Here is a 22657-nt window from a genome sequence, read left to right as displayed (position 1 = left end):
GTGCGAGTAGGGTTAGGGTTGAGAGATTCTCAACCCGCAGGTAGGGTAGGATAGAGTTTTAATAAAATTTTCAACTCGCGGGTAGGTTAGGGTAGAGTCCAAACCCTACCCTACCCATTGTCAGCCCTAATCATATCAGAAAATTATATAATCTAAAAATTTTAAATAGATAGAAAAAGTCCGATATACGTAAGCATTTGAACTAAATTTTTTGTATATAGTTAGGGGTGGCAATGGGTAGGGTTTGGATCCAACCCTAACCCTACTCGCAGTTGAGATTTTTATATAAACTCAATCCTACCCTACCCACGGGTAGAGAATATCTCAACTCTAGCTCTATCCGCTCTTAACCTGCGGGTACCCGACCCTACTCGCGGGTTACAAAAAAATATACAACATTATTATATAACTTGATGATAATTTAAAATAGAACTGATTTTTATGTTAAAAAAATATTAAATTATCAATTAATGGCTAAAGATCTTTTGTATTTAGTGAGAGGTTTTTGATTTAACATCCACTTAAAACATATTTTTATATAAGTATATAATATAAACATATATAGAGTGCGGGTTGATCGGGTAGGGTTGAAGCTCAACCCGCACCCTACCGTACCCGTTGTGAATCGAGTTGGCAACCCTATTCGAGCGGGTGGGATCAAATTCGATACCCGCAGATAGGGTACATATTGCCACCCCCTATATATAACTCCTCTTTCTCTTCATCTCTTGCCTGAATACATCCAAAAAATAATTCTTAATTTGACCATCTTTAAATCTTTAAATAATAAAAAAATGAAGCGAAACTAATAAAATAGCAAGAGTATGGTGCAGAGTGCATAGCAAGTAGTACGTACGAATCATCGCATCGCATTGCATTGCACAAAGACCAACGAATGCTGCTTCAGAAAATGTAAAAAGCCACGCTCAGCTCAAAAACTCGCTTCTCATAAAAAAAACGTTTCTCCTATTTTTGCTTCTCTCCCCACTCTTCCTCCCCGCGCGGAGAAGAGAGAGAGAGAGAACGCGATTTTTTCCCTCTTCCACCAAAAATAGCTACGAAAGAGGGTAAAATACTAAAATCCTCTTCCTCTATTTTTCTTCTACTAGGGTTTTCTCTTCCGCCATTGATGGCATCACCCTAAGCTCCCGCCCCTTCTCCTCCACAGGCATTGCTCTCAGATCACTTCCATTCCCCAATTCCGCTCCGATTCCGTCGTTTCTAGGGTTCTCGTCGATCCAGGTAACCTTCCTCTGTTTCTAAGATCATTGTTTCTGGATTTCCGAATGTTAGTTTCGCCTACGCTTGTTTTTGCTGCGTCTTGAGGGATTCGTTGATTGGCGATGCATCTGGCGCATTCCGCATTTGACGTTCGCGTTTCGTTGGGTTTTCTGTTTTTACCGATTGTTCTATCGTCGTTGTTGTTGTTAGATCAGAAGAGTAGCTACGAGCTGAAGCTGAAACTGATTTGAATTATTGTGTTGTTCAGATTTGCGGCTTTTTTATTTTAAACTTTTTCATTCTCGATGGTATGTTCCCTTGGGATTGGAAGAATGGAAGTCATGGCAAGGTTTCTAGCTGCTGGGAGTTTCTCCCAAACCATTGCAGGTAGAAGAAGACCCTACCTCTGAATTTTTATAGTTGTTGTGATTGTGCTTTATGCTTGGGCATTGTTTGTTGTTGGAATTAATATGCTTAATCAAGAACTTAATTATTGCAAGAAAAAACAAAAAATGGATATAGGTGTCAGTATAATTTAAAAAGTACTGTAGTGCTGTTTGATTCATGTAACCATCTCCATTGGTGGGACAATTCTAAAAGTAGGTGAGTGTAAATATATTTTACTCAGATATCTATTTATGTATTGCTGATGTATTCAATTTCTGATCAATGTCATCTGTTCATGCATGGCTTTGGAAGATGACTTTGGCAGGTCAGCTGCTGAGTATATTTGCAGAGAACTACGTGAGGCAGATGAAGCAAATTTACTTGATGAAGAAGGTTCTCTTGACCTTTTAAATTCAATTCGTGGATTGGCTTGAGAGATATTAGTTTTTTTTTTTTATATTTTACTTAATTCATTATGCAATATCTTAGTTTTTGTTTGAATTGATTTTGGTGTTCTAATTTAGTTTTCCGTTATTGCTTTTGGTTTATTTTCATGATGACAATCAATAATTTGTTTGCCTTTTCTGTTGTTCACTATTTATTTATTTATTTTTTGTTTTAAAAATATAATTGATGCCTAAATTTTTTTTAATGGCACAGATATGCATGTGTATGGTCAGAGTCCTATGACTGATCTATTGCAGCTGGTGAGGTTTGCCACTTCTTTTTCCGTGTTGTCTTATTGATTACTATATGACCCCACTGCCATTTATATATAATATTTCCTGAAAATGGTATGATTGTCAACTGTTTTTATCTTCTGTGCATGTGCATTGTATGAATTGATTAAGAGTACTCTATATTCCTTAAGTAATTTAAGTCAATAAGATACAGTATTGTCTTTTAACTGTTCGCTTTGGTTTATGTCCTTTGGGCCTTATGGGCTGTAGACTATTCAGTCATTAGTATTTTTATTGTTTAGGAATTCCTCTAAGATGCTGTTGCTATGGTTTTAGGACGATATTTTATTCATTGCAAGCACATAGCTCATCTAACATGGTTTGATGGAACAGTTTCTCCATTTTATGCCAACTTTCTAAATTGTGGAATTTATTCGTGTATTTTTTAGATGTCTTCATAAGCAAGCATTGTCTGAAAAGTATATCAAATTATTCGATTAACATTTTGGCATCCTGTTTCAGGTATGCTGTAACTTTTGCAAGAAACCAATCAAGGATAGCCAGTATGCCAGTCATGCAGGTCTGGGGGTCTCTTCTCCATCTGTTTTAGAACTTTTCATTATTTCTTTATGTTATATATGAGGATGAGTATTGGCAATCAGAACATTACAATGCCCTGTTGAATGCTTATAATATTATGCAATTAATTTCTAAATTCTAGATCATTGACTTACAAAGACCATCATATGGTGTTGGCTGTTTAATTACGCTTTGTTTTTGGTCTCTCTTTGTTATAGAAGTGCTAATATTGATTTTTCTATGTTTTACTCTCACCCCCTTTTCCTCATTTCTTTTTCAGAACTTTGTAGGTCATTAAAGCTTACAGAACAAACTAGCTTGGAGCTTGATGGCAGCACAGGGAATCGAAAACCTCCTAGGAAAGAAAAGAAAAAGTTATCAACTTCATGTGCACGTATCCTTACATTTGCCTTCTCTGTATTGTTTTAGTGTTTGCTTAATGTTCTGTTGATTTTCAGTTATTTTCAAAATTGCATCTTTCAGAAATTGCATTCTGGATTTCTTGAATGTGATTTCCTCTTAATGGGAGCTTTTCAGTTATTTTGCCCCCATTCTAATCTTAGGTATTCATAAAGTTATTTTTTGTGCCTCGTAACCCTAATAAACCAAGCTGCTGCAGTTCGGGAGCAGAGGAAATATGAATCTATGGATAATATTGATACTGGTGCATCACAATCACCCTTGAACAGTCAAATCAGAGTGACTGCCTTCTCAAATGTAGTGAAAGGTAAAACCCCTTGTATTAAGTTCCACTTTTCTGATTTTGTGCAATTCTCACAAATAGTTTGACCTGTGTTTTTCGAAGATCCTCACTTATTTTGGCCATGTTGCTATCTATAATAAGTTTTCCTAAGGTTAAGTCAATTTATCAATGATTTGTTTGGAAAAGATAAGGGCACGATGGTGTTATTCCAATTTTTAGTTAGTATGTCTTGATGTTTTAACTTCTTATGTTGACTTTCACTTTGAATTTTGAACTGATAAACGAACAAATAAAGTCACTTGTGCACTTTAATTTCAATGCTTTTATGAAACTAAAAATTAGCCTCCTGACTTTCTTGTATGTGTTCTCCCATGAAAATATGTTTCTGCATTAAGAGCTTTACCTTGGCATTCAAAATTTGACCTAAAACCTCTGGTAATATCTTTTAACATAGATATATTTTCCTCTAGTTGTTACAATTTTGATAATTTAGACAATTAATTTCTTATGTTAAGGTAGTGGAGCTTGATTTAACTTTATGGAGACTAATGTTCGTAATGCGTTATGATGCCATAATATTGATTTGCTAAAAACTTGCTTCATTTTAGATCCAATTTACATAGGACACTTAAATTCTGCAGATGCGACACCTATGATGGAGGATACAAGAACTAATCCTGGAAATAGAGATCACCCAGCTTCTGTAATGAATCCTCCAACTAAACGTCGTAAAGCGTATGCTTTCTTAGTTCTTCTGACATTTATAGGTTTTTTTTGGGCAGTTTGATTATTTTGATATCGTTGAAATTGATATTGTGCCCCAAAAATATAATGCTGTTTGGAGGACTCTTGTGAATTCGAGCATCTTTGCTGGCATAAAAGGATCATATGAGAGAAATGCAGCAGCAAAGCCTTTTCCCACTAGATGAACATGTCTTACATCTTAACTCCATGTTTATGACCAGTGTGCCACCCTTTTTGGAACATCATAAAGTGATAAACTACAATTAATGGGACTTCTTTACCCTAATTGTCTTTAATTTTGATCCCTGAATAGAAAATCCTGTCTATAAAGGATAACTCACATTTTTGTTTAAAAATTAAGTTTGGAATTCAGTATTTCTTCTTTTACCTTTTTACACATCCTCCTTTCACCTCATTACCTTGTATTGTTACCTTGGTTGCAGGACAGCCAGCACATATTTACCTTTACCCGAAACTCATGTAACAGAATATGGAGTGACAAAAACTGCGAGCTTCACAGATGGATTTACATGTAAGTGTGCCACTATGCATGTCGGAGTCATTTGTTCTTGCCATAGTTATCAAAATGAGTTTTTTTTCCAATAAGAATCATAAGCTTTTGACTAAAAATTATCATTTTTAAGTTATACTTGATGTTAGAATACAGTTAAGAAATTTGTTTCCATTGTATAGCATTGTTGAAAGTCTTTAGTTTTCATCCCAGTGTTTCATTATTATGGTTTGTTTAAAAGTTCAATCTACTAGTGCAAACAAGGAAAATGATACTTTTTAAAAATGTATGAGACCATTCATGGGGAAGGGGTTGTGGAATGTATTATCTATGATGCATGAAATCATTGATGAAGGATATGGATGTGGACTGTGCTTCAGTAGAATTCAAATTATCATTAGATGCACTCGATTTTCGCCACGCAGATGTGATCAAGCTTCAATACATTGAATGCCAGAGCCTGAATCATTATTCAAAATCAATAAATATCATCAAAGTTAAAATTTACTCTGCAAAAAATTTATTTGATAAATATTTGTGTTAATCAAATCATGTCCTATATTCATAAATTTAAGATGTGGGACAACAAGATCAAGCAATTGTTAAGTCTGCATGGTGCCCAACATTCAAAAAGTCTCTTGTAAAAGTATTTGTTAGCTATGTAATTTTCCCTCAAATCTAAAATTTCATTTCCTTCTAAAACTTTTTGTATGGACACTGGCCATGGGAAGGATAGCCTAATCTTTTTTCTCCTTGAATCCATTCAGGCAAGGATTTGCTTGACAGAACTGTTTCTGAACATGAAGACCTCAACCATAAAAACCTTGGGCTGGTCCATGAGCAACTTACGGCGAAGAATGGTATAGAGGCTAACAAAATATATTTTAGTTTACCAATTCATGAACCTTATTGTAGCTTGTGGGAAGGAAGCCCTTTCCTGAAACATTTATTCTCTGAGATTCCTCAGTGTTGAATGCTTCCATTTATTCTTATATGATTGTGTTCAATTAGATTTTCCTGCACCCCTTGCTACAAAGATATATTATTCACAAAGGAGAAATCGATTGCGTGCTTCAATTCGTCATCTATATTTCCAGAACATGTGTGAGGAATTACATCATGATGCAAGTCAAAAGATGTCACCAGTACAAGATTCAAGTCAAATGAACCCTTCATTTGAAAGAATGGATAATGTGCCGAACAAGGAGGTGTGACATTCTTCACTTGTTATTTAATACTGATTTTTTTTTTCGTTACAGGTTTTGAATCTTGTGTTCTTAATGTTGCTTAGGTGCAATCTAATGTCATAGTTGTAAACATTTATCATCGTTTTATCTTTTGGTCATTCTAAAAGCAAGGAGGAATTATGTTGTATGCTCCACTTGCTGGTTGTAACTTCCTGCTTGAATGCTAAAGACCCTCTCTTTTCACATGCTCTTGACCAAAAGCTCTTTTTTTTCCCTCCTTTTTTCCCCCCTGGAAAACAGAGCAATTCACCAGCCTTGTGTCAGGCACAAAATTCTTGTCATATTCTTGCAAAAAGCTCAGAAATATCCATGCTTAAAGAAGGTCCGCCAAGTGGTGGCTTGTCGAATCAGTTTCTTGTTGATAATGTTTCAAGGTCTGCAGCTACCCATACGGGTTTGACAAGAAGCAACTTTCTTTCAAAACCTTATTCTTTTGCTAGCAACACAGGTAATATGTTATTAAGTTGTTTTATTTGGTCTTACTGTTATACCAAGCTGCTTATGCTGATCATGACATATGCTAAATTAAGTAAATTCGGCAATTATCAAAAGAGTATCTCTAGCTATAAGTGGGTTCACAGCATTTTGGTACTAATTAATTATTACGTAACTAGTTTTGAAGCACAAACTTTGACAAGGAGCAAACAGATATGTTGCAGCACCTTTGTTGCATTTGGATAAGCCACATAACATTTAGTTGTTATAGTTAGTGTGTTTGAGTGAGAGTGTGTGTTACTGTGTGTGTGGTGCTTTTTTTTTTTTTTTTTTTAGTTGTAGTAGTTGTATTAATATCATGGGAAACTTAGATGTCCATAGAAGTGACGTGGACTTGGTTTTGTAGGAAATCCTCTCGGAGCAATACAACAACCAAACGGGAGTGTTCCTGTGATTTAGCAACTTCGATGGGATTTTTTTGCTAGGTGGTACAGGTAACCAATACGAGATTAGGATTTAGCTCCATTTTTGAAGCTGATAGAGTAAATTACTCAAATTGTGCATCCTGTCATCTACTCTGTAAATGAAACTTACCTTTGTTATATAATGGTTGGAAATGAAGAAATTATTAATTCTGTGTTCAAATTTCGTAATTTTGTTGCTGACTCCTGAAAGTTGGGTTTCTTTTTCTAATCTGCTTAACTTCATAACAATTTGGACTTCTTAATAAAATGGAAGGAAGAATGCTTGGTGGCAACAGGCACACTGGCATCATTCATGTTATTACAAGATTTTCCAATATAAGTAAATTTTCTTATTTTTAGAGTATTCTCAAAAGCGAAGCAAGATTATGTCTTTAGATGATATGCTCTATGTGATTTATCCAGGATCAAGTGTTGCTAAATTTGCAAGTACAGCAAATTTTGCAACCATTCTGAGTATTCAGAAAAGTATATCCTAAATGAGCTGTTTGGAGGATTCTGTCTTCCCCCTTCCGCCCCCTCCTCTCATTTTTCCCCCCTTCTTTTTAAGATTCCATTCTTTGTATTAGCAGTTCAAGGCACAGATAGTAAGGCTTTTTGTGGAAATTGTATTGTGACAGAAGATATAAAATTCAGAGACAAAAGATAAATAAACATTAGCTTGAATGATATATACCATATATGGAAAACTGATGAAAGGAATGAAAAGGTTATTGATAATTTAAGGAAAGATAAAATCAGTGTTGTTCAGACACTTTGTCATGCTTAAATCAGTGTAATTGGCTACTATGTATTAGTTTATCAAAATGAATACAGTAGTTGTTTTGGATTAAAGATAGAATATTAAAATTTAAAAAAGTTCTTTTTGTATATGTATTTAAGAAATGTAAGTTTTCAAGATAAATTTGATATTAATTTTAACATAGTTTAAACAAGGAATTAATTAATAAGTGCCTTTAGGACATTTGTTAAGTCATCAAAAGAAAAAACATAGAAACTTTTGAAATTTTTAAAGCATTAAGTGTATTAGAAATATTAAAAACTTGAATTTTCAGTAATTATTTTATTTATTTTACTGCTTAAACAAGTACTTCTTTCACAAATGTACCAAAGGGCATTTGTTTATCAAACTCTTAAAAACATATTTACTTTTTTTTCCCAAATGGAGCCCACACCTCCATGCGTGCAAACGCATTATTACTAATAACAGTTCTTTAAAAACTTAGATTTCTTATCTTTAAGCAAGCATAATACAATAGCACGTTGATATTTTGCGCAATTTCATGCTTGAGGGGAACAAGAAGCATATCTGCAAATGCTATGAATATTCACATTTTGGTCACCCATCGAAGATTCGAATGAAGTGGAGAATTGGTGCTCCAATTCAATGAGGAATCAATTATTTCTCTTCTTTCAAGCTTTTGGGAGCTTGGTGGGATAAGTAGTTGCTGTGACAAAATGCCAATAGCAATTATAATTATCATTAGTGGCCCTGTTATGGTATGTGATAGTAACAGAAAGAGACTCCCTTTTTGTCCGTTGTGATGGGAATATGTTGATCATGATCCATATCTTTTTTATTATCTTGGAAACCAGTTTTGCTCTTTATTCACCCTGCTTTTTGGGGGGAAAAAAAACACAGCATTTCCAATATATACTGTTTAGTGTCCAATGAAAAATAAAGAACTGTCAGGGTAATTTATTTTTTACATACCTGTCTCACTATCTGTTATGACAGGATAGCTTTCATAATTTTTATTTAATGATAGTACAAATATTATTTACATTCTGATACATGAAAATTAATCTATTAAGAAATTGGTCCATATCCATCACAGGATAATGACACCACTCCACAAACCACAATGGAACATTATGGTAGGTTTTACTTCACCTGGCGTCTCCAATGGTGGTGAAGACTGAAGAGTAGTAGGTGCTGTATATGGTGCCTACTTTTTTCTCTTTCTGCCGCCTTCGTGCGTTTCACCCTCTTATCTGCATTTTTTAAATCTCAATTTAGATTTGATTTTGCTGCACTAGAGAGTTTTCTCTAATGAAAAAAGTGAATAAATTGGTCCTTTTTTGGAAAAGTAAAACTAACAATATAGATACCTTTGAATGAATGTCTATAGAAGCTTCCCCTTACTTCTTAAATTATTTTTTATATTTATAATTATAATTCAAGATGTACAAGAAAAGTTTAACTGTACTAATATCAAGTCGTTTAAAGCAACACTATATACTTGGTGGTTTTGGAGAAAAAATAAAAACAAAAAAATAGGAGAAGTCATCAAGTCCGAGTTGAGTTAGTGGATTCGAGTTAATAGAATATATCTATAAACAACCAGAAAAGGATAACTCAATTGTTAACGCAATGAAATGGACATGCATATGATCATAGTCCAAAAATATCTATGGGGTAGCATCAATAACCACATAGTATAGTATCACGTAAATGCTTCACATGTTGATTCTCTTAAAGCAAATATAGAAATTAAAACCTTTCTATAGGCAAAAATTTATTGGTCAAAATAATTAGTTTATTTATCTGGTTAAATAAGTATTAAAAATTAAATTTTATTTCTATATACAATAATTTATTGACTATAAACAAAACTTTAAATGAAAAGGAAAATTATACTGTATTATTATTTTATGAGTAGGAGTTAGAGGAGGGACAAGACATCATCATGGTTTGGGAGAAAGATACATTGATTCATGAGTTATATTGCCGCCATAGAATTATTGTCTCAACTGTTGCATGGCGTTCCCTTTCTTTTCTGATCAGCTTGATACTCATGAAACTCTGTTGTCCCCTACATATATATACACATGTATGTGGTCCTTTCCATCGTTTTGTCTTCTCTTTTAGTTGTTATTGATTGCCTTTGCTTCTTTTAACTTATCTCCAATTTGATCAACACAAAATAAAACGAACTCTTTAATTTAATTTATTATTAGAATATTGGATTGGATAATATAGGGAACTTGTCTTTTTATAGGAATAATGTTATTTCAATTTTCAGCATAGAAGCTATGTTCAGACCTTAGTGAGAATATAGTTTTGGCCTTAACCATGTCACAAGATATTTTATGCTTCCTATTTTGTTCATTTCTGAATAGTAATGTGTATGTATCTTCTTTTTAATTATCTATTGTCCATTACCAATTTCTACACGTCACTTTTCTCTTTCTTTTTTTTTTCCACGTATATTTCATCAACTAAAGGAATAGGGGTGAGCACGGGTAGCGGGTATCCGATTACCTGTCCGAATCCAAGTCGAACCAATTAAATTTGTTCTGGAATCAATGGGTAATCGGGTTCAATCCGAACTAAACCGATAGTCTTTGTTAGTGATTAGTTCGGGTATCAGTTCTGGGAGTACGGAACCCGAACCAACCCGTAAATCCGATCTTATATTAATTAAATAAAAAAATTGGTGTTTAATTAAAAAAAAATTGAATTTTCATTAGATAAAGATTATTCACTATTAATATGTTTGGATTTTAATGAGTTTAGTTTTTAATGTATTTGGTGTTTAACATGTTTGAATTATTTCTATTGATGTTATTGTTGAATTTTTAAGATAAAAATTTGGTTTTTTTTTATGAATTTCAAAGTCATCGAGTATCCAATTACCCGAATTGAATCAATCTATTTTTAATCAGTTTGATTTAGTTCGGGTACATACACAAAAAAAATACAAATTCGAATCAAACCGAATCAATTACATTTTAATCGGCTCGATTCTAATTTCATCTTGAACCCGAACCAAATTGACCCGTGCTCACCCCTACAAAGGAATGAGATAACGCAATACTATTATTATTAATCAATATTAATTAATTAGGAGAGAAAGATGACATCAAGTCATCAAACACGGACTTCAAATTCAAATAACCACTACTGAACTAATGCATTATTTAAATTACATGTATTATTTTTTATTTTTACATTAAAAACTAAAAAGAGCCTTCTGAAGTCAGTAACTTGTATATCTATCATGTCTTTTTATTTAATTTAAATAAATAGTTTGTTGTGAGTTTATTTTTTTTTTGGTGTAAGTTTGTTGTGAGTTTATGATACAATGCTGGTGGCGACCACAACTTGCCTTTCATTTTTATTGAAAATTATCCAAACTATAAAAATAATATAAAACTTATATATATATATATAATACTAAAGGAAAATGATTAAAAAAAAAGCTTTTATTTATCGTAGTGAAAGGATCCAAATCTCGGCTTTCTCATATATTATTGAGAAATGAAATTTGTTATAGAAGACTAGTTAAAAGAAAATATACAATACTAGGTCTTTATTTCTTTTAGAATTGTGTTGACTCCTATATTTATTTATTTAGAATTAATAGTTTAATTTTGAAACATTGATAAAGTAATATTACATAATTAAATACACGTATAAAACTATTTTATATTGAAAATATATAAAAATTAAATTCTCAAAATTAAATAACACTATTTTTTGTTTTCTATATAAATTGATAAAATCTCCAATTATTATTCAACTACTCTCCACGTCCCACGTTGACACACCATTTTGTGCAATTCAAGGGGTGAAAAACATGTTGCTTTCTTTAGTATTATTTAATTATTATTAGAAAACCTTTATTTATCAACTACGTATTAACGTTATTTTCACAAAATTTTATTTGTAAGAATTTATTTGTGTGAATTTTTAAAAAAATTAAAAAAATAAAAATAATTTTATATTTAAATATTTTATATTTAATAACTATATTTGAACATAATAATATAAAAATAATTTTTTAAATGAAAAAATCTTTAAAAAAAATATATGAATTATAATTTTAAAAAAAATTAATATTTTTATTTTTATTATCAAAATTTTTTAAATACACTAAAAAATAAAATAAAATTGTTTAATAATACCCAAAAAATTTCTAATTCTTTGTTTTATAACTCCAATATTTATTCAATACTTCATGTAAGCTTCCCTGCATTTCCGTTAATTATTGTCTTGGTCACGCACAAACTAATTAGGTATATATACTAATATCATCAAATAACATATTATTTTCTTCAAGCAAATGCAATGTGAGAAAATATATATATATATAGAGAGAGAGAGAGAGAGTTCTATAATAATATTAATTTTAGTGATTAAAAATGGCATAAGTTTGACCTACAAATAAAATACTAAAACATAATAAAAAAATTAAATCCAACACTAAAATGATTCTCTTTTTTATAATTTTTTATGATTATTTTTATTAAAATAACTTTTTATAATTATAAAAAATAATTTTAAAAAAATAACACTAAAATAATATTTTTAATTATATTTATAATTATTATTTTATTATTATTTTGATGATTATTTTTACTAAAATTATTTTTATAAAAAGCACAGAGATGGTATGCCATCAATGATAATAAATTGAGCGTGTAAATAAAATAAGAAAATACGGTGTTATATATATGGAATTAATCAAAGTGGTTGAGGAAAATAATGGGTCCTAATAATAAGAATGCGATGAAAGGCATTGTTTTTGCGTGGAGATTTAAGAATGGTGGGGAACTCTACCTAATGCTAAGTTGTGGTATTAAGTCTACGAGTTAAGACCAATTGCAATTAAAACCTTTATCGACCACATTTGATTTGGACAATGACATACACAATAATGTTTAATTTCTTCTTCATTGTTTTGATCAAATCCACAATAATAATGCTTTCACTCACACTAAGCTTGTGATGTCATTCATTGATCTTTATTCAACTCTCTCAATTTTATTTTACTTTTCAAAATCATCCATGTTTAATTGTTTATGGTTTCATGAAAATTTAATCAGCTTGATTTAAGTAACTCTATTTGATAATAGAATTTTTTTTTTTTGAAAGAGCAAATTTAAAACTTTATATAAACTCTAAGTAGATAACTTTTTTTCTCTGCATAAAGTCCAAATAGCAAAACTATTTTAAAATTGTTTTTTTAACTAAATTATTCAAATATAGAAGGTCAATTTTGACATAATTATTTTTCAGAAGTATTTTTTTTTTTTTTGAGTTTAAGAGTTATTTGAAATAAAATTGTAAATAGGTTGGAGATATAATATTGTCATTATTTTTTTATTTCGAGTTTTCAATGTCTCAAATTCGTCATTTTTAATGGTAGGAGGTGTACTTTTAAGAATGCCGACGCTCAAATTAGTATAAGTTGCAAAAAAAAACTAAGACATAGATTATACCTGAGCGCACGTATTTGGAATAGTGCATATATTATGAAGTTACGATATTACAATATTTTTTTATGTGGCCTGTTTTTTACATGAAATACTCTCGTCATAAGATGCTTAATATCTTATTACAGTCTCTCCTCATATGATGTTCTTAGACCTATATATAGTTAATGTTGTAACATTCTCTTTTAATAGTAGAATGATGGTTACAATGTAACAATTTAACCTCATAAATTTGAGTTATTAGATATTAGAATGAGTTATGAGAAGTTAGTATCCTCTTTGTAACATATTTTTTTAGAATTTGAGAAAATACTTAATCATTAAACCGGTTTCGTAGAACTTCTTATACTCTTGAACCCATTTGTTAGTATTGGGCTTATAAAAATATTCCAGAACAGACCTCCAAACTCAATATATCTTTCTTTTGAGAAAGATTTTTCGAATTTTAGATCTCAACCCAAGCGTCTCATCCTTTAAGGTGAAACTTTTTATTTTGCTTACTTTTCTTATAAAATTCGATCTCTGACCATAACTTTTATCAATCGTAGGTTACTATCTTGCTTTATAAGTTTGGGAGTTAGATTGTTTAAATCAAAATATATTGTGATTTTAGGATTAAGATTCAATATTTTTATTCTTTGAATGTTAGATTTTTTTTATTTTTTAGTTTTATGGACTTCTTGTGGTGAATACCCCCAACTCATAACTTGTAAGGTTGAACGTTCGAATTTTTTAGATTTTGATAAAAATATATCAAAATAAATTCAAGTTGTCATAATAAAAAATTATTAAATTTATTATGCTTGAAATAGTAACTCAATCGTAAAAATATTGAATTTTTTAATAAAAAAATTATTTCTCTTAAAATAATTGCATAATGAATTTTTTATTTAAGTATAATCTATCTAATAAATTTTTTTCGATCTAAAGCAATTGTTTAGACAATTGAACGATGAGTTTTTTTTATTTAAATTAGTTGACTCATGAATTTTTTTAATAAACAATTCAGATATTATTCTCTTATTTCTACCACAAATTTTTATATTATTATTTTTTGAATAATAATATGCTCTAAAATATTTTATAAAATTTGACTAAAACAAGTCATACCTTTACGTGTCTAAGTATAAATGTAATTTGCCTTCAAAGAGCTTAATTAGGATTTTCAACATTTTTCTTCATTAATAGAGAATGAGTTTTCGTCTTCCAACTTTGTAAATTTTGATTTTTTGGATGTCAAGTTATATTCTTTGTGGTAAATTTGCAAAAATCTTTTTCTTGATTTCTTGCTTCACAACTTTTAAATTGTTACCAAACCTCCAAATTTGAAGCATATAGCGATATAATCACAAATTGAAATTTGTAAACATTTTTATCTTTTTGGTGGAATTTTTGTGTTATGTGTTTTAATACTTATCTTTTATGACCATGTATTTTTTATTTATTTTTTTATATTGTTCATCTTGTAAACATATGTTGCGCTAAACTCATCTTGGATAAAACTTAGAACACGAAAATACGATAAGCAACGTGTTTCCACAAGGCCACAAACGACGCTATTGTTTAGAAGTGTTTTTTCTCTTTTAACTTTAAGAGTTATCTGAACAAAGTTATAGAGAGTAGGTTGGAGACACGATATTACCACAATCCCGAATTCGTCATCTTCAATGGTAGGAAGTGTACCTGCAAGGACTCTGATATTCAAGTTAGCATGGATCGCAAGAGAAATTTAGAGATCATACTTGAGTGCACGTATTTAGAATAGTGCATATATTATGAGGTTACGATGTCACAAATTTCTCTTATATGAGTTGTTCTTTTTATGAAATACTCTCATCATAAGATGTTTAATGTCTTATTATGATCTCTCTTCATATGATGTTCTTAGACTTATATATAGTCAATGTTGTAACATTTTCTTTTAATAGTAGAATAATAGTTACAATATAACAATTAATCTCATGAAATTGAGTTATTAGACATTAGAATGAGTTATAAGGAGCTATATCATCTTTGTAACATATTTTTTGGAATCCAAAAAAATACTTAATCATCAAATCGATTTCTTAAAACTTCTTATATTTTTGAATTCGATTTTTAATGTTAGACTTATAAAAATATTTCAGAATAATTATTAATTACATGATAAATAAATTATTATTTTAAAAATAATTTTAATATTTCAATTTTCTTAAACACGCACCTACTTGTTTTTCGAAAATCTAAGAGATGAACAATGCCAATGCTCGAGTTGGTGAAAACTCAAAGGTTTGTTAATTGAAATTATAACAAAAATAAAAAATGCTAAAATAAAATAATCATATATATGCACACATGATAGAAATTGAACCGATAAATCTCGAGTTGTTGAGTTGTTTTGTTTTGTTTGTTTGTTTTCTTTTCTTTCTTTTTTTTTATTGCTCTGTATCAATAGAATATTGTGCATTATTCTTGTATGTTGATTTTATCATTTCTAGTAGAGTATGGTTCAATTTCAAAGATATGATGATGTAAATATGCGTTTCTATTTGTTGGGTTGCTTGTTAATGAAGGTTCAATTTTGATTTGTTTGTTTGTGGATGAACTAGTTATTATTATCATGAAAGATGCTACAACAATTGATAAAATGATAACGATCGATAAAATATGTGCATAATTTAATATTATTATTTTATTATAATATTATAGATTTATACCATTGTTATTATTAGAACTCAGGAAAATATTAAGTGAATAAGTTTTTTTTTAAATAATAAAGGGTTAAAAAGTTATTACTTTTCAATTTATTTTTTTAATCTTCATTTTCAATAGAAAAATTATTTCAAAATCAACGTAAAAATTATACGAAAATAATTTACAATTTTATTAAAATTATTATAGAAAAATTTTAAAAATAATATAGAAAAATTTTGTACAAATAACGCATAACATAAAAGAGAAGGAGAAAAAAATGTTAAAAAAAAAAAGAAAAAAAAAAGAAAAAAAAGGAGAAAAAAAAAAATTAAACAGTCAGTTTACATAAATTGGTCAAAACTTTAATTATTATAAAATATTTTCTATATTAACATTAAATAGTTAATATCAAAATTAATATTCCAAGGCCCACTTTTTTTTTTTTTCTTTTTGGTTTTCTGTTTTCTTAAACAAAATAGGGCTGCACTTAAATTTCAGTTAATAAGAAGGTAAGAAAAATAATGAATTAAATTATATGAAAAGTAAAGTTTCTTTTACTGCCACTTTACTTGCATGTTTAAAATGCCCCATAAATTTTAACTTCAATAGAAACATAAAATATTTTTAAAAGTTATTCTATATTATTAATATTGATTTGGAGATATAATCTTCATAATTTTATTAGTATAGTTTTGAATGAAAGCAACTCATAAACACAATAATCTAATTTTTTAAGTGCTTCATTGTTTATTATTATTTTTATCAACTTACATTTAAGCACTTTGTTATTCATTTTAACATTATTAAAATAAAATGAATAACATAACAATATATAATATTTTAATTAAAATAATTATCCAAAAAAAATTAATAACAACTTAAAAAGAATGTTAATTAAAAATTTTGAAATATTATTTTAAAAAGAAAAAGAATTGATATAATAAGAAAACAAAGACAAGAAATGGACATGATTAAAAAGAAAGTGATAATATCTTTTACCACTTAGATTTTCTTTCCTTTTTTCCCTTGAGATGTCCATCACTTTAAAGATTATGCAAATTATTACTTTAGTTGCCAAAAAGAAATGATACAATAAAAAATATTTTCTAGTAAATAAATCAATTGAGAAGATTCTTGTCTATTTTAAGAATTTTTATTTCAGAAATATTATTGGATCTAATAATAATAAGTAGATGGAACCAAAAGTTGAGTCCTAGGACCTGATCCTTGAGTCTCTCACCTAACCAAACCTACCTTCAACTTAGCTTATGCCCTGTGACTTCTAAAAAAATCATGATTGTATTAAAAAATATTATTTATATATAAAATTGGTCACTAAATTAATTAATAATTAATATATATTTATACATAAATTTATATATTATTTATATTTTAATATATTTTTATATAAATAATTAATTTTTAATATACTATAATATAATTGACACACCACACAAGAGTGACATATAAAAAGCTAAGTTATCAATATTTAGAAATATAAACATATAGTTTCCCCAAAAATTAAAATTCCTGAGAACATTATTAGAATAATTAATTTTTTATTTTATAATTAAAAATAAATCATTTGTCGTCTTATACTCCTTATCATTTGAACCTTTTCTTTCTTAGTTGGTGGAAATATCATTTGTGCTTTTTCCTCCTTATATGTAAACTTCCAACCAAAAATAAAATAAAATAAAATAAAAATAAAAAAGAAAGAAAGATAAAACTTAAATTAAAATATGAAATATTTATTGACAAAACTCATTATTTTGTTAGAGTACTTATTTTTTCTAATTAATTAACAAATCAAAATAATAAAATAGTACACGAATAAAAATTAACAAGTAAAAAATACATATTAACTAAAAAAATTAGGAGAAAAAGACAAATAGGTCCTGACTTTTTGTCATGCGGATATTTTTACTTTTAACCATTGAAAAATACTTTTAAGTCTCTAACCTTCATAAAATTTGAACAGATCAGTTCCTGACAGAGGCATTTGAACGGAGGGACTGATTCGTTCAAGTTTTGTGAAGGTCAATAATTTAAAAATATTTTTTAATGGTCAGAAACAAAAATATTCGCGAGACAAAAAGCCAGAGACCTATTTGTCATTTTCTCAAAAATTAGTTTACAATATTTTCTCATTTACTTATATAAATTCTAAAGGCTAATCCTTTCATATAAGATAAGAATATATCTCTAAAACAGTGAATTCTAAAATAATCGTATCTAAAATCGCCAAATAACCAATCATTTTTTTTATATTAAAAAAAAAAAGAAAAATCCAACTTTACATTCCACAAAAGAAAGAAGAAAAAGAAAAAAAATAATTAATTAATTAATCAAGCTTAAAAATCGCCCATTGTTTTCTTCTTTTTTTAAATTTCATTTTCTTATTCTTACACACACACAGAGCCACATTGATTCACTCCACCCACCATAAAAAAGCTTCAAACTTTTTCCACCCCATTTCTTCTTCTCTTCTTAATCACCGATCTGCGGTTGTTGGGTAAACAAAACAACGGTTCTCGACGATGATAAGGAGCATAATCCAAGACATGAGGTCTCGTTCTCACCGCGTGGTTCAGGACTTGTCTTCCATGGAAGAAGATTCAGCACTTTCAGAGTTGATCTCCGACGATGGGTTGAGGCAGAGTTGCTGGGCGCAGATGCCGCAGGAGCTGCTCAGAGAGGTGCTCATCAGGATCGAGGCGTCGGAGGCGGCGTGGCCGCCGAGGAAGAGCGTGGTGGCGTGCGCCGGAGTTTGCCGGAGCTGGAGACACATCACTAAAGAGATCGTTAAGACTCCTGAGCTATCAGCAAAATTGACCTTCCCAATTTCTGTTAAACAGGTTCGTAGGTTCTTCAATTGCTCCTCTCAAGTTCAATTCAACCTTAGAACGACTTGGAACTTGGAATTGCTTTTTCTTCGATGGAAATTTTTAATGGGGTTCGCCAAAAAATGTGTTTTTTTTTTTTTTTTTTTTATTTTAAGAAAAAATTATTTTCAGTGTTTTAATTTTTTTAAATTTTGGTTTAATTTTGGGGGGGGGGGGGTTGTTGATCATAATTTTACAATTGATGGTTGATTTTCTGTAAATTTTATTGCAACATATTTAGCGGAATTTGTGCTAAGATTATATAATATGATTTGGCTAACAAATGTCATTTGCGAAAAGTTTTTATTGAAAATCCAAAAAATTAAACTTGCTAATGCATTTGTAGTGCATGTATTGAAGGAAAAAAAATTTAAAAATTGCTTATTTTAATTATCGTTAACAAGTGCGCTTAGCAAAACCCTTATAATATGCCTTATTAATATTATTATTTTAAATGATATTGCTTACGGATGGAATTACTATATGCTATTAGAAAAGAAGATGCTTGATTCCTACTCACAGTGTACTTTGTATTTTTTGTGTGTGAAATTACTCTGTAGTTTCCTTTTAAGATATGGTAAAGGACAATGTTTTGTAGCTTCTGGGAATTATCATTTTCTTTTTCTGTTGGCAACTTGTTTGCCTTAATTGTATCTTTACATGAAGCTATGTTTTCTTGTGCCGGCTCATTTTGATTCAATTAACTTCTAGTTTGCCAGAGATTTCTTTGTTCTTGTCATATAATATAATAACAATTCACAAATCAAGCCAAAAAGTAAAAGTGGAAGTTTCTTCTTGTTGCAAATTGAGTAGGTAGAAGATGCTCTTTGTAATGGAATGCTTTGATTAATTACTTTCATGCTTTCTATCTAAGGTGTTACTCTAAAGATTCCCTTGTTTTTGAAAGCCTTGTTGATCGAATGCGACGACCGTTTTGTCTTTTTTATTGCCGAGCAATTCTATGTGTCTTCCTTTTCCCAGTGGCATTGCTTTAACTCGTTCTGATTGGCGAATAACTTTTGCAGCCTGGTCCAAGGGAGCATCTCCTCCAGTGCTTTATAAGGCGCAACCGGTCCACCCAAACATACTATTTGTATCTTAGCTTATCTAATAGTGAGTATATGATAAAACTTTTAGTTTCTTTCATTGAAACACTTGAAAAACCTTTTCCATTTTATGTTTTTGTTTTCCCTTTTAATATCTAAAGATTCTAACTCTTTAACTGTGTATGTTTCTTTGGCCATTTTCTCTCCAATTCAGCACTATCTGAAGATGGCAAGTTCCTTTTGGCTGCACGCAAATGCAGACGTCCCACCTGCACAGATTATATCATCTCTCTGCATGCAGACGACATGTCAAAGGGAAGCAACACCTATGTTGGAAAACTGAGGTGATTTTTCTATTCATGAAACGTGAGAATTCATTATTTTCTTCCTTATTAGTGTGAATACTTACACCTTTTTCTTCCCCTTTAATAAGATCAAATTTTCTCGGAACCAAGTTCACAATCTATGATGGGCAGCCTCCCCATGCCCGGGCAAAGATTACAAAAAGTCGCTCCACCAGGCTGGTGAATTTAAAACAAGTTGCACCCAAGGTTCCTACAGGCAATTATCCAGTGGCTCACATATCATATGAATTGAATGTGCTAGGCTCTAGGTAAGCATTATGTACTATGCAACTATAATAGGTTCTTCTTTGAATTAACTCAATTCTTAAACTAAAACATTTTATCCAAGTAGTGGAAGATTTTGCTGAAAATCTATTTGCTTATTGTGTATCTACCTCAATATGGCAAGCAGGGGGCCTAGGAGAATGAACTGCATCATGGATTCCCTTCCTGCTTCAGCAATTGAACCGGGAGGGGTGGCCCCTACACAGACCGAGTTTTCCCTCAGCAATGCAGATATGTTCCCCACATTCCCTTTTTTTCGATCGAGGTCAAATCGTGTTGACAACTCCCTTTCTGGACCCCTGGCTGATCAAAAGGATGGGGTTCTGGTGTTAAAAAACAAGGCTCCCAGGTGGCACGAGCAGCTGCAGTGTTGGTGCTTGAACTTTCATGGGCGGGTGACAATTGCTTCGGTTAAAAACTTTCAGCTGGTGGCTTCCCCAGAAAATGGACCTGCTGGACCAGAACATGATAAGATCATACTCCAATTTGGAAAAGTTGGGAAGGATCTGTTTACAATGGATTATCGATATCCTATCTCAGCATTTCAGGCATTTGCAATCTGCCTCAGCAGCTTTGATACCAAGATTGCATGTGAATGACATTTGAACAGGTACACATTTGAAAGCAAACCCCAATATGTAAAAACTCAAATATGGCTGAGATGATACATAAACAAATAGAAAGACAGAGAAGCTAAAGGAGTTTTAATAGTGTTACTACTATCTTATTGTAGCCAATATTATGAAATTCCCGGCTGGGAGGTTTGTTATGTATTATCCTATTTCTGGTATTAATAATGGTGACCAAATTTATCTAATGAACAAAAACAATTGAGCATTGTCTAACTTTTTTCTGTCAACTTAAATATAATAATTTAGGGTTTATGGGTTTAGCCATGTCCACCAATTACTGCATAGGAGAACATTGTTGCATGAAATTTTTTTTTCTGGGTACTGCTTTCTTTGATGTCTAGGTTTTTTCAGTTTGCTAATTGATGTGCTTGCTTCTTGTTCTTTCCAGCTCTCAGCCATATTGATATTGCTATGATGCTGGAGAAGCTAGGTTTGAATCCCACTTGGTGGGAATCTATCTCTAGAAAACCGTTTGGTAAAGGTGATTGTTGGTTGGTGTTGAAACTGAGGTTGAATGGATGAGTTTCACTTGGTTCCTGGGATCACAAGCTTCTGGGGAAGGTCACAACATCAGATGAAATTGTAATGTTCCAATGTTGAATCCAGTTCTCCATGTAAATAAATTTAATTCTTTTTTTTTTTAACTCTTTATTTCCTTACAATTTGCCCTCCATTTGGTTGTTTATACAATACAGTGGTGGTATCTGTTGAGATTATTATGTTAGTAGGAGTAACTGCTGCAACTTTGGATAGCCCTGACTTCATCCTCTCATATGAACATATTAAGTGTGCAAGAGCACAATTTCAAAAAGTTGTTTCCTCTACTTTGATGTTATGCCTTAGAAATTCTTAGCTGTTACAACTGAGAAATAGCAATGAGTTATCAAGAGCATTAAAGAATTCAGCTCTTTTCATTATGTAGTTGGCTACTTAATAATATATTGTTGTGAAAGGCAACTATTCAACATGTTCAGATTACAACCATTACATTATGCTTATCAAAACATCAATAAAAGCAGTTAACATGCAAATAAGAAAGACATGGGGAGACAGACAAACTTTGGTTTTCAAAATGAGTCGAGTCCATCAGGATGACCTGTTTTAACTACTTTAAATAGGCAGATTTTTGCTCCAAAAATAGGTTTGTAAAAATGAAATCTTTAATGGGTCTAACCTGGTTACCCATGTTGGGTTGGCCATTTAGTCCATTTGACACCCCTATTTGCTACCTACAGAGAGACAGGCCAGAAAAATTTCTCTTGGTGCTTCTCACTCTGACTCTCTTGAGTCAGTGTTCATCTGCAACCTTCTCTTCTTCTATAAGCTTCCCTGTAATAGATTGAGATTGTTATGGACCTTAAATTTAAGTCTAATTCATTGGATAACATTGCCATGTCATGGCTATCACAAGTGCTTCTCCCTTCTTTATAAAAGTATTGCTCCCTCCTCACCTTCCCAGTAGAGCAATGTTATTTGAATCCCCAAAAATACATCCAACAAAATGTTGAGGTGAAAAAAGATTTTGTATCAGAGTGAAGATCACATCAAAATCAAACACACTATGAATGAGAGAGAGAAAGT

General features: G+C 30.7%; 2 protein-coding genes across 8 annotated transcripts; both read left to right on the top strand.

Moving 5' to 3' along the window:
- Positions 1-730: 730 nt before the first annotated feature.
- Positions 731-7152, top strand: LOC112741088 (uncharacterized). Of its 7 annotated transcripts, none has more exons than XM_072215394.1 (14): positions 731-912; positions 1110-1242; positions 1490-1608; positions 1921-2001; positions 2269-2315; positions 2811-2868; positions 3148-3261; positions 3478-3594; positions 4212-4305; positions 4758-4846; positions 5593-5685; positions 5837-6033; positions 6313-6520; positions 6914-7152. In XM_072215394.1, the coding sequence occupies exons 3-14, from the start codon at positions 1527-1529 to the stop codon at positions 6964-6966; spliced, it is 1233 nt and encodes a 410-aa protein (XP_072071495.1). In that variant the 5' UTR covers positions 731-912; positions 1110-1242; positions 1490-1526; the 3' UTR covers positions 6967-7152. The 7 variants fall into 7 exon arrangements, with proteins under 7 accessions (XP_072071495.1, XP_072071500.1, XP_072071498.1 ...); XM_072215396.1 differs by having other exon boundaries at positions 839-1067; positions 1169-1242; positions 3487-3594; XM_072215395.1 differs by having other exon boundaries at positions 839-1067; positions 1169-1242.
- A 10916-nt stretch (positions 7153-18068) lies between these two features.
- LOC112741087 (tubby-like F-box protein 3) lies at positions 18069-21887 on the top strand. Its single transcript, XM_025789912.3, has 6 exons — positions 18069-18742; positions 19795-19882; positions 20030-20159; positions 20249-20428; positions 20572-21054; positions 21465-21887. The coding sequence occupies exons 1-5, from the start codon at positions 18425-18427 to the stop codon at positions 21041-21043; spliced, it is 1188 nt and encodes a 395-aa protein (XP_025645697.1). The 5' UTR covers positions 18069-18424; the 3' UTR covers positions 21044-21054; positions 21465-21887.
- Positions 21888-22657: the final 770 nt, after the last annotated feature.

This window comes from Arachis hypogaea, chromosome 14, assembly GCF_003086295.3.
Source record: "Arachis hypogaea cultivar Tifrunner chromosome 14, arahy.Tifrunner.gnm2.J5K5, whole genome shotgun sequence".
NCBI lineage: Eukaryota > Viridiplantae > Streptophyta > Magnoliopsida > Fabales > Fabaceae > Arachis > Arachis hypogaea.
Note: the sequence above shows the minus strand (reverse complement) of the source record. Positions and strands in the feature narration are given on the sequence as shown.